Here is a 13,759-nt window from a genome sequence, read left to right as displayed (position 1 = left end):
AAAAAAAAAACTGTAATACCTAGAGTATTTCCTTTAGAAATGCAATATATGAGAGGGTCTTATTTGCATCAAAATTATGGTTAGTGCTCTAAAAAACTAAAATGAGGACATATTTTCTGAGTTTTCAAATAGCGACAAAGAACTTTTAAATTATTTGTAATCTTTATGTTTTTTTATCCAGTTGACCACTTGATTGAACCTAGGGGAGAGGACATGGTGTTACTTCCAGAGCTGCAGACTTTGCAACTGGGGAACCAGGTTGGAGTTTCTGCTTCAGCTCAACATTCTGTGATTCTGGTCAAATCCCTTAATCTCCCCATGGCTACAACCAAAATGAATTTGATCTTGTGTGATGTAACCAATGCTCATGTAAAGCACTCCAATACCTGACAAGTCTGCACTATATAAAACTGCAAATACACAAAAAATAAGTGTTTTGCACACTTCTGTCATTGGGCTATACTTGGGCTACATCTGGGTGATATTTGGGCTACATTTGGGCTCTTTTGTCTCTGGTGGCCATCTTGGGAGATTTATTTGTTATGAAGTTTCCTAATTTCCTCATTTACTGCAGTCTCCTCAGTAGGAAATACTTTCAGTTTTTTACTTTGGTTCCATCAAGAAGGCATTCAGATGTGTCACACATTTGCCATAAATTCTGAATGTTAGCACTCTAGTTACTCATTAGATCACTGAAGTAAAGCTACTGCTCACCAGGGAAGTCTGCTGCTGGTATTCAAAGTGCATGTTTCAGTCTGCATGTCAGAATTTTTTTATGAAATAGAAGAGGATTTGAGAAGTCAAAATGTGCCCTAATTTTTCTTTCTGCAGCACTAATCATAATTTCTATGGCAAAATGAACCCCCTCATTTTGTTCCTTTGTAAATTAAATGTTTTAAGTGTCACCAGTTTATTCCAATCAAGATGGCTTCAGGTGTGCCATACGTTTGTCATAAGTAAGACTGTTAGCGCTCTAGTTGTTCGTTAGAACACTCTGGGACATTCTGGCATTGGGCTATACTTGGGCTACATCTGGGTGATATTTGGGCTACATTTGGGCTCTTTTGTCTCTGGGGGCCATTTTGGGAGACTTATTTTTTATGATGTTTCCTAATTTCCTCATTTACTACAGTCTCCTCAGTAGAAAATACTTTCAGTTTTTTACTTTGATTCCATCAAGAAGGCATTCAGATGTGTCACACATTTGCCATAAATTCAGAATGTTAGCACTCTAGTTGCTTATTAGATCACTGTAGTAAAGCTACTGCTCACCAGGGAAGTCTGTTGCTGGTATTGAAAGTGCATGTTTCAGTCTGCATGTCAGAATTGTTTAATGAAATAGAAGAGGACTTGAGAAGTCACTCAAAATGTGTCCTAATTTTTCTTTCCGCAACACTGATCATACTTTCTATGGCAAAATGAACCCCCTCATTCTGTTCCTTTTTAAATGAAATGTTTTAAGAGTTACCACTTTATTCCAACCAAGATGGCTTCAGGTGTGCCATACGTTTGTCATAAGTAGGACTGTTAGCGCTCTAGTTGTTCTTTAGAACACTCTGGGAAGCTGCAGTAGAACACAAAGGAATCAACTGACAGTCTCTGCCCTTGTTGGATGTACATGTTTTACTGAGAATGTCAGACTTCATTCTTACATGACTGAGAAAGATAATGTGAATTTACAGAAAATATGTTCTCAGTTTAGCTTATAGATCACCTTCCAAACCTCTGTGGGAAAAGCATGAGAAAATAGTTTTCTCTCAAACATGATTCATGATATCACAGCAGAAGGCTTTTTCACATGGTAAAATCACCTTAGAACACACCACAATTCCTAAAATGAGTATGGTACCATCAACAAATGATTTATAATGTAACTAAAGTCTTAAAACCTTCTATTAACTGCAATGCTTTTTAATGAGGTGCTATCATGTATATTGGTCCCAAGATGGCTGCCAACACTTCTTGGATGAAGTGCTGACAGCCAATCAGATCTCACGATGAGATGTGTGGTTAGGCTCCGCCCAGATATATATGTGATTTTACTTTTGATTTTCTCAGTAACTACTGAACGGATTTACACCATTTAAGCAAAAGGCACGAGTCTGAACTGAGGACTACCTCTTTGCCAAATTTGGTGTAATTCTGTTCAGCACTTCGGGCTGTACCTTCGACTAAAGGTCCTATGGGAAAATGCATGGGGGAAACGCGTTTTGGGACCCCCCTTTTTTCTCAGCCCCCGCTTGACGAATCACCCCGAGACTTTCAGGGTAGGAGCTGAGCGGAGCTCCCCATTAGTTTTGAAAATTTCACGAAGATAAGTCAACCGGCGCCAAAGTTATTCAAAATAGAATTTTCAGATTTCCTATGGGAACTCGGTCCTAACTATAACTATCTACTGGCGACCGCCAGTAGATAATACACATTTATGCACATATACACACATATATACCACATATATAAACATACACACCCACAAATATACATATGTACACCTATATATATATATATATATATATATATATATATATATATATATATATTCACTGAAAAAACCATAGGTTTCACACATGTTATAGTTAGCGGAAATTTTACTGATAAAAAACCAATGAAATTCCCCCGTTATAGTTAGTGCAGGCAACTATAACTCACGCGACCGCAATCCTCTGCTGATGCTAATACTGTATTTAGACACTTATTTGCCCATGTCTTCTTCCATACATTTTTAGCTATACATATATTACAAATATTTTTTTTTCATAAAGACACATATGTCATCAGCAGAAGATTGCGGTCGCGTGAGTTATAGTTGCCTGCACTAACTATAACGGGGGAATTTCATTGGTTTTTTATCAGTAAAATTTCCGCTAACTATAACATGTGTGAAACCTATGGTTTTTTCAGTGAATTTGCAAGGTTTTTTAAATGCTAATTCCTAACTATAACGTGTGTGAAACCTATGGTTTTTTCAGTGAATTTGTACGTTTTTTTAAATGCTAAGTTACTTTACGCCATTCGTGGCGTGCGCGCCCACTTAACGCAGTTCGTTCCGTGCGCGCACGGTGCGCTTCGCGCACCGTGCGCGCACAGTGAGCACGCGGTGCGCTTCGCGCACCGCGCGCCCACTTTACGCAGTTAGTGCCGTGCACGCACGGTGGGCACGCGGTGCGATGACAAAGCAAGAAATCACGTCAACAAATCTGTTTCTGCTTTCCTCCGTGACTATGGTATGGGTGCCATTTACCACAACAACTTGCGTTATGACATGCAAGACATTTATAGAGGAGATGGTGTGCACTTCAATGATGAAGGGAACAGAGTCTTCCTCTTGAACCTTAGACTCTGCATCGGTACTTACTTGTAGGTACCACTAAAAAATCATTTCATAAACACAACGGCTCTTTTTAGAGCCCCCTAAACACTTAAATCTGATTTTCATTTTTTTTTTTTTTTTTTCCTACCGTACGCTTACCGTAAGCTTACCGTACGCGTACCCCGTGATTTTTTTAAAAATCAATAAATGTTTTCTTTGTACTTTTCTGTCCTTCTTTGACCCCCTTACAAATGTTAGGGGGTCTGTAACTCTCCTCATTGCCCCCTTTCCTTGTTTTCACTCTTTTTTTTCAGAGTGAAATACACAAAATGGCGGCCGCCGCTTCCTGGTTTCGGCCGATTCGAATGTTTACTAAGATCTAAGAGCCAATCAGAATCGCGCTCGCGCACGCCACCGTACGCTTACCGTAAGCGTACGGTAAGCGTACCGTAAGCGGGCTCAGATATATATATTGATTTAAAGGCTATTTTCTCAGAATCTACTGAACAGATTTACACCAAACCTACAAAAGGCACTTCCTTGACCTAGGGACTACCTCTCTGCCAAATTTTGAGTAATTCTGTTCAGCCGTTCGGGCTGTAGCTCGTTCTAAAGGTCCTATGGAAAAATGCATGGGAAAAACGCGTTTTGGGACCCCCCTTTTATCTCAGCCCCCGCTTGACGGATCCCCCCGAGACTTTCAGGGTAGGAGCGGAGCGTAGCGCCCCACCTATTTTGAGAAATTCGCGAGGATTCGTCGACCGGTGCCAAAGTTATTCAAAATAGAATGTTGAGGTTTTCCTATGGAAACGTGGTCCTAACTATAACTACCTACTGGCGACCGCCAGTAGGTAATATATATATATATATATATATACATAGATAGATAGATATGTATATGAGATCAAGGCTCGGAGGAGCCGAAACGTTATGGCGGCAGAAAGGCACAAAATAAAATAATCAGCACTGAACTTTGGTCCGTGTCCGTTTATGCTGTGACGGTGTGGAGTGGCGTTCGCAGCAGCTTTACGGATCTACTCATATATATATATATATATATATATATATACATAGATAGATAGATATGTATATGCATGTATGTGCATGTATGTGCATATATATATATATACAGGAGTAGCCATGGGAGCCAGCTTCTCCCCCAGCTATGCCTGTCTTCACATGGGCTGGTGGGAGGAGCTGGTTTTATCCAAAGAATTTGAGGCGATTGTGAAAAATAATATAATTATTTGGCTACGCTTCATAGATGACCTTTTCATCATATGGAAGGGTACGGAACAGAAGGCACATATTTTTATGAATTCCATCAACAACAACATGTTGAATTTACAATTTACAGGCACTATTAACATCACATCTGTAAATTTCCTTGACACTAACATCTATATTCAAGATAGTAAAATCCAAACACGATTATATCGCAAGGAAACGGCAGGCAACTCAACATTACATAGTTCTAGCGCCCATCCACGACACTTGATTAATAGCATCCCCTACGGGGAAATGCTTAGACTAAGAAGAATCAACAGTAATGAAAGTGCTTTAAAACAAGCACAAGAGGAGGCTAAAAGCAGATTCCTAGCCAGGGGTTACTCACATAAAACAATGGAAGAGGTGATAGATGAATCTATGAATATGAACCGATCTGATTTAATAAAACCCAAAATAAAGGGACATCAGACACCATTGATAAGCAATACCAGCGATAGTAAAAATTAATTTCGGATTATCATTGATTACAATAAACAGCACAAAGAGTTACGAACCATCATTACAAGTAACTGGCCCCTGATTTTGAGTGACCCAGTACTAGGACAATCATTACCACATAGAATATCCATCACATACAAAAGAGCTGCATCGATGAGGGAGAGACTAGTGATAACAACTCCTGAAGTAATTGAAAATTGCAGCTGGCTCAAATCTCATAATGGATTTTTCAGATGCAAAACATGTACGGCATGCCAATTGGGTGTAAATAAAACATCATACACAACACCATTTAGCCAGGATGAGATTAAAATTAAAAAATTACTTACTTGCAAGACAGAATATGTTATATATGTCCTGATATGCCCTTGTGGGTTACAATATATCGGTAGCACAAAGCTACAAGCCCAGAAACGGATTTTACAACATATCAGGGCTATAAACAATCATGATAATACATATCCTGTAGCTAGACACGTCCGTGAACATCACAACTCCAGGAGTCAAGAATTAAAATTCTTTCTAATCGACTCAGTACCTGCAAGCAGACGTGGAGGTAACAGAGAAGCAAAACTGAGAAGGTTAGAAACACAATATATCCTTGAGATGGACTCAAAGACCCCGGGAGGTCTTAACATCACGGAGGACTTATATACTTGCATATAACAGTCTCATCCAATCCAACTATATGCAACTTGCATACTTGCTCAGGAAATTATAAATATGTTTCAGCACATTAAATTGTTGGTTTTATGTGATGATCTTTTTAGAAACATTATATGTGTTTTTTATATATATGTATTTATATATTTATTTATCTATGTATTTATATATTAGTGTATTTATTGCACCACATATGATGGATATAGGCTCCACATGACAACCTAATATAGATCTCCACGACTAACATTTTACTGCAATCAACATGTGAAAAGTCTATAAAATGTAATAAAGTTTGGCCCAGTTATTCAGATATCCATGAGTAGATACAGGGGAGATCCCAGTAATCACACAGATACAAAATAACTGTGGCAATTACATGATACGATATTTTGAGTGACGGGAAACTCATCGTACAGCATTATTTTATATTATTTTATTATCACCAAAAATAATTTTTAGCACATTTTTACACATACTTTGCACAATTTGCACATTAAGGAAAATAGGCACAAAATTATAAACTCACAGCATCAGTACACATGATGTCAGAGAGACAAATAATGAGCAATAAGAAATCATTCAAGTATTATGAATCAATAATGCTCTTTTACAAAGGCGACATACTAGTCCCTACTGCATTTAAGCAAACACCAAAGACGACGATATCAGATCATTAATATAAAACAAAAAACTCAAATTATTGAAACGCAAACAGAAATTGTAATTTGCAAGCGGTGATACAATTTCTAGTTAGTCAAGTTGGGGCAAAAAAAAAAAGCACAAAACTGCTGTGATTTTAAGGAAAGCATTTACAATTTATTTACATATTGGATTTTATGACGGTATGATTTTTTTTTAAAACTATAAAAATTGCATTTATGCATAATACTGTTGTCGATTAGCAATCAAAGTCATAATACAGATGTATGCGCGCATATATATTTCAAATGTTTTCTCTATGCCTATGATCACGTGCAAATCATGCACTTATCACCAAGCACAATGTCACTTTAAATATGCAAAAGATGTAAAGAACGTTACCATGTGACCAAGACACTGAGGAGTTGAAACGCGTAATGGCGGAGGCATCTACGAAATAAACACGCAATTTGCACCAGGAATATGGTCCGTGTCCATGTGTGGCTAATTAAGGCAGAGGCGCTGCGGATTCATTTAATATATGTATGTGTATGCATGTGTTTATGAATATTCTTTTGAATATTTGTATATGTATAGGTGTATATATATATATATATATATATATATATATATATATATATATATATATATATACACACAGACACACACAAATAAGACTCCCATGGCAGAACCAGGCACACTGACTGTCAACATCAAGACCTCCTACCAGCCCTCTCAAAGGGTCAGCCATTTTCACCCTTACCAAGAATAGATATCACTGCAGCTCAGATCTGGCACCCAGCGACCTATCGACCACAGCTTCTGCATCTTGACAACACCTGACCCCTGGTTGATTCTGCTCAGGTCCTCACCCGTGTCTCTGTAGCACAGAAAATAACTAAAAAAAACGAGAGAAATTGGAAATTAACAAACGGAGTGCACTAATCCCTGACTCACCAATGTAGCAAAGCAAAATGGACACTCCTAGAGCATTTCAGCGTATTGTATGCCTTCTTGTTGTGTCAATTTATTGGATTTGTTGAATGCACCAATTCACACTCATCAGGCATCTTGGTGCTGTTATGCAACAGGTATAAGTTAGTTGTTCTTATTTGAGTTAAGTAGGGAATAGAAAAGTGTTAAATTATGTCCTAAAAGTTGCTGTGTTTTTGATATCTCTAACACACAAGGACAGGACCACAACAAGGCTGGAGCTAAAACTGCATATGACGTGCCCACTGGTCACTTGTTTCCGGGCCTGGGACCCTTCAGCAGAAGAGTTGATGAGCTTCGAAAATTCAATAGATTACCCTAGTTTAATTTGTTTCAGGAGCAGGGCCGGCATTTCCCTGGTGGGCCGCCAGGGTTGGGGGCTGGTTTTGGCCCCTGGGGGCCGATTTTGTTACAGGCCGTTTTTGCAGCATAGCTGCAATATCGGCCGCTGTAACAAAATCGACATAAACCGACCCTGGCTAAGAGCTCGGCCGGACCCCCCAAACCCCTAGGGGGCTGGCCAAGCACTTTGCCAGGGTTGGTTTTTGGTTCCAGTCCGGCCCTATTCAGGAGTGAGAAAGGCCTCTACTGTAGGAGACTCAATGGACTCAGTATTTTGAACCCCCATCTGCTGGACCGCTTGAGGCCAATGGAGACAATGGATAGTGGCTGTCTCCGCTCTCAAGGTCCATCAAGAAACCAAGTTGTGAATTCAAGGTATTTCATAATAACGACGCACACCACTTTGATTAGATAGTGCACAATATTACAATGGTTGCCACTGCACACACTCTCTGACAGTGGGGTAGATATGGGAAAAGTATTCTAAATTACCACAGCCCCCTCAACATTCCACAATGAGCACTCCATCACACAGGACACCAAGGTTGTGAACTTGTGTACAAGGGGCTCAAATTGGTCTAGATCGCGTGTGGTCGCAGAGAAGGAGGGCAAAGATTAGGTTCAGATCCAGCAACCAACACGGTTCTTCTTTGGTTGAGTCAACCTTTATTTGCACACATTCAAGTAATTGCTGCTCTCGCTGCCAGTTATAGTGTGATTTACTTATTTGTTTGCAGTTGCTTAAATGTATCAGTTCAGTTCAAAATGCGTTATTCGATTTGTTTACACAACCATATAGCAGACATAAAATATAAAACATACAGCAATCATACAATAAAACTATAAAAAGGGCAAAATATATAGACCAATTACATTGGGTAGGTACAAGACACACTAACTGGGATACAATCTCCACAAATAATGCCAAAACATAATAGAATATTCGGTATAAATACAGAAGAAGAAGGCTCTAATGGACTCAATAAATTTACATGTGCTGGTTGCTAAAGTGCTGAGTAATGTGCAAAATACGCAATAAAAAGTGCAGTTCCCATGTCGGGACATGTACAAATATCGCGGGGGAAACCTCTGCAATACTCAACAAAGTGACGAGTGCAACTTGCTAAAATCCTAAATGATTAGATAACAATAGATTTTCTGGCGGTCATACATTTTAGGATATAGGTAGCTACATGAAAACATATATCTGCGCTTTCCAGAGTAAACATTAGCTGCATCGCATTCCTGGTAGACCGAACATTTTATTTTAAAAAGATAGGTTTTAAAAAGTGTCTTCTTAAAAAAGTATAAAATTTACAAAACAGCATAAAATGACAACAACTCTGTTTGGATAAGTCGTCACAGGGGCATAGAGTATTACTGTGCTGCCTAATGATGGGGAAGGACACAAGATGGTGTACTATACCAAGCCTTAGACGAGTAAGAACGAAACGGTGAGATCTTCTTGAGACTTCCGTTAAGTATAGCTGGAAACCTTCCCTCGTGTTATTTTCACAATAAAAAACAGAGGTACATTGTTTGGCACAGACAAGTTCTCTAGATTGTCTTGAGTTGCATAAAAAAGACACCTTAAGGTCTAATTTGGATATACTGGCAGCTTCCTCCGGTATTAAAAAAGGATCCAAATTAAAAAGAAGCTTGTACCAGTGATGAATGTGTCTGAGCCAGGGTATATGCAAACAGTGGTCCAACCTTAGACAGTCTCTGATTACTTTTTGTGTGAATATGGTTTCAGTTTTAGACCAGATGGACACCATAAGGCCAATGGCCATAGAGCTACAAGATCTTTGATGTAATCTAGACCCACTTCTCTGTGGATTAGCTCTGTAGAGGCTGATGCGGGGGCACTCAGAAGACGCCTCAAAAATGAGTTTTCGTCAAGTTGGATACGGTTACCACAAAGGGTGTAGTGACCCCACACACCAGCCCCATACAAAGCAGATGATAGACATCTGGCTTTATAAATCGAAATCATATCCTTAATTCTACTGTTCCCAAGCTTGGAGGCAAATCTGAATACACCGTTATTATTCTTTACCATTTTGAGGCGCACATTCTCACATTCATTATCCCATCTCCCATCACCAGAGATAACAAAAGTTGTTAACGGTTTGAATTTTAGCCTCATCCAGGTAAAAAGTCCTTTTAACCCCTTTCTTCCTCCCGCAAGACATTACATATGTTTTTTCTTTATTAATTAGCAGTTTCCTGCTGTCAATAAACCTCAGGAAGCTGCCAATTAGGCGTTGGAGGCCGATTTGGGTACGTGACAGGAGGACGGCATCATCCGCATACAGCAGTATTGGAATTGGGTCGCCATCTACTCGAGGGGCATCAGCTGGAACCTGTCTAAGGGTTGTATCAATTTGATTAATAAATAAGGAGAATAGCAAGGGGGCCAAAACACATCCTTGCCTGATGCCTCTGGTCACTCTAAAAAAATGTGTAGACCCCCCCATTAGACCCGAAACGCACTTTACAGGAAAGCCTTTCATATAATCTAGCCAGGAAGTGTACAATATCTTTTGGTGCACCCATCTCCAAAAGTATGGGCCATAAAATTGAATGTTCGACCAAATCAAAAGCGCTGCTAAGATCAGCAAAACATAGAAATAGGTTCCCTTTTTTGACCGTAATATATTTGTTTATAATGAGGTCGAGGTTCAGGCACTGCTCCATTGTACCTAATCCCCTCCTGAACCCATACTGAACTGACGATAAAATAGTATTTACCTCTGCCCATGTTTCTAGTCTATTAAGGAGGATTCTGCTCAGAATTTTAATTGATGAGTCCAGGAGGGAGATCGGACGATAGTTCCGTGCCTCGGACCTGGACCCCTTCTTAAATAAGCGAACAATGATAGATTGTCCCCAGGTCAAAGGAAGGTTGCCTTCTATGGCAGCATTAAAGATACGAGTTAAGATTGGTGCCCATAAATTCATCTCCTGTTTGTACAAGTCCACGGGAACACCATCTGGACCCGGGGCTTTACCCCCGCTACTTTTTGACAGCCCCAAATAAACCTCATCCAGTCTAATGGATAAAGGTGACGATAGCCATACAGAATTGTGATTTGTTAAAAAATCTAAAACCAACCTATCTGGGTTAAAAATGTTAGTAAAATGGTCAATCCAGGCGTTGCAGTTTACATGTGATGTTAATTCGGGAATCGTGTCATTCTTTAGAAAAGGGCAGTTAATTGTCTCCCAAAATAATCTATTGTTGTTTGTGTCTGCCTCTAAATTGAGTTTGTGCCATAACTCCTCTTGTATTTCTTTTTTCCGAACTTCCAAAGAGATCTTATAATTATGGCGTTCGGCTTTAATACAAGTGGTATCCCTGGGTTTGGTGGCCAGGGCGGTTTTTAATTTCGACAGGGCCTGTGTACAATTCTTGTCAAACCAGCCGACTGACCTGGTTTTCAGTGGCCTACTCCTACCTGTCAGTAAGCCCTCAATAACGATATTAATTTTATAAAATTTAGAAAGCAATGTGGCAGGTACTATCTCATTACTTAGGCAGTAGTCAATTTCTGTTGTACATTTAGTTATGACTTCTTCCAGAAGTATGACAGGATTAACGTTAGCCCACTTAATTCTTACCCCATTTGGTCTCTCTGCAACTATATCTCTAACGGAACTGCTGGGGTCTGGATGTATGTGTCCCCACGTCAGTAATGTTACAGAGATACTGTTATGGTCACTTACTGCTTGCTCTGTTATCCATAAATCGGTATACGCAGTGTTGCAGGAGACAAGAATGTGGTCAATGTTAGAGTGGGCATCCCTACCTTTAAAAGTTGGGCATTTAATATTGCCCTTTTTCAAGGAGCAGTCAAGTAACTCTAGGTCCAGTTTGGCTATCAAATTATTGAGTAGAGTTCCATAATCGTTATGTGGGAAATGGATATGTGGAAAACTAGCATTATCGTCTAGTTCCCCCAAGAAGCCGCATGTCCTTTGTTTTGCATATGGGCAAGCCTGTATATTAAAATCTCCTGCCCATAAGAGAACGGGTTGGTTCCTGGATCGGGCCAGCATCTTGTCGATCTCTCTCCCAATTTCATACACAATAGGACTCCTGCGTGCATCAAAGGTATTGTTGTAGTAATTAATTATAATTAAATCCTTGCCCGTGACATGCTCCAGACGTAGTAACTGGGCGTAGGGGGCCACCTCATAATGAGTTAAGTCCTGGTGATTTGAGGGCAGTATTGACTGGTTTTGGGGAGCAGCCGGTGCATTTTCTGCTCTGATACTGTCCAACAATTTAGGAACCCCAGGTTGGTCAATGTTGCTTGTACAATCAGTGTAACCCCGAAGCCCTTGTTCGATCCTAGATAGGTGATGTTCAATCTTATATATTCTGTCCTCTATGGGGCGGAGGAGAGACCTAATTGCGTCGTAAATGTTAGATAAACACCTTTGTGGACTTCTATTCAACTTTATATACTGAGGAACCAAACATCTTTCAGCTTCAACAAAAACAACTGGATAATTTTTTTAAATCCCTTGAAACTCGGAAGTCCTCTCCCGACCAGAATTTAATCTTGGCTGAACCTATAAGTTGGGAAGAAATTGAAGCTGCCATAAAATCTCTGTCTTCTGGCAAAGCGGCAGGACCTGATCTCATACATCTCGAATTTTATAAAACTTTTTCACATTTATTTAAACAACAGATGCTTGAAGTTTTTCAACTCGCTCAGAGGGGGGTCATTCCTGAAACCTGGCGACAATCGACCATTGTATTATTCAAAAAGAAAGGAAAAGATGAACTAAATCCAGCATCATACCGGCCCATAGCATTAATTAACACCGACAGCAAAATTTATTCCAGGGTTTTAGCATTCCGTCTTGTTCAAATTATCTCCCCGTTAGTTTCCATTCGCCAGCATGGCTTTATTCAGGGTAGAGATACTACCGATCATATTAAGCGTGTTATTGCTCTTTTAGATTGGGCTCAGACCACAAAATCTCCCCTGGGTGTGATCCTGTTGGACGCCGAAAAGGCGTTCGACAGGGTCTCCTGGGGCTATCTCTGGGCCGTTCTTCATTGGAAAGGGATACCGCCTGAATTTATTTTAGCTTTGCAAACATTGTATATTTCCCCAATCGCTAAAATCCGTATTTCAGGAGAGGAATCAAGCTATTTTCCTATTACTCGCGGCACCAGACAAGGGTGCCCTTGTTCCCCTCTCCTTTTTGCTTTATATATTGATCCCTTTTTATCCCTGATAGAAAGAGCACAAAACATCTCTCCAATTACTGTTCATGGTACTGAGTACAAAACATTGGCATATGCTGACGATATAGTAGTGTTAACAAATAATATTACTGTTTCCTTTCCTGCATTAGAGATTTTAGCAGTCCAATTTGGCTCAATCTCTGGCTAGAAGTTAAATATCACAAAAACTCAAATCTTACAATCGTCAGCTATGCCAATAACAAATGCTCCCATTGCCTCACAAGCGACATATCTAGGCATCCAGATCTCGGCGGATGTTGGTCAAATTTCAGATTTAAACTATTTTCCTATTATCGATCAGCTTCATAACAAACTAGAACGGCTGAACCACCTCCATCTCTCCTTATTTGGGCGCTGCAATGTTCTTAAAATGTTGGTACTTCCAAAATTTTTATACTTATTTAGGTCTATCCCGTTATTAGTTCCTAACTCTACTCTAATAAAAGCACAAAGAATCTGCCAGAGGTTCTTATGGGTATACCGTAAGCCACGACGAGCTGCCAAATGGACTCATCTCCCGCAAGAACGCGTGGGTTGGTCAGTTCCAAATCTTACTTACTATTATTGGGCTGCGATGATCCAACATTTTGCTTTTCCATTATTTGGTAAGAAGGTGGTATTGCCGCCATTTCTGGCTCCTTCAATATACTCAATTTCATTAGGCGATGCTACACAAGGGATATTAACACGTATTTTAGAACCAAGTTACTTTAAAAAAACGAGGTTTAAGGTAGCATGGGCCTTGTTTATGATCTGGCAAAAAATTCGTCGTCTTTTTTCTAATTATAAAATTAATTATTATACACCATTGAATGCAT

The 13,759-nt window shown here is 39.6% G+C and overlaps 1 protein-coding gene across 1 annotated transcript in view; it reads right to left on the bottom strand.

Moving 5' to 3' along the window:
• C4_1H19orf67 (chromosome 4_1 C19orf67 homolog) overlaps positions 1-13,759 on the bottom strand; it is a 110,763-nt gene that overhangs the window by 12,674 nt on the left and 84,330 nt on the right. Inside the window, exon 5 of the mRNA XM_085651222.1 lies at positions 7,104-7,238. Within this exon, the coding sequence (XP_085507348.1) occupies positions 7,104-7,238 (135 nt within the window). The remainder of the gene's footprint in view (positions 1-7,103; positions 7,239-13,759) is intronic.

The sequence above is a fragment of the Triturus cristatus genome, chromosome 4_1, assembly GCF_964204655.1.
Source record: "Triturus cristatus chromosome 4_1, aTriCri1.1, whole genome shotgun sequence".
Taxonomy (NCBI): Eukaryota; Metazoa; Chordata; class Amphibia; order Caudata; family Salamandridae; genus Triturus; species Triturus cristatus.
This window is presented reverse-complemented; position numbering and strand designations above follow the sequence as displayed.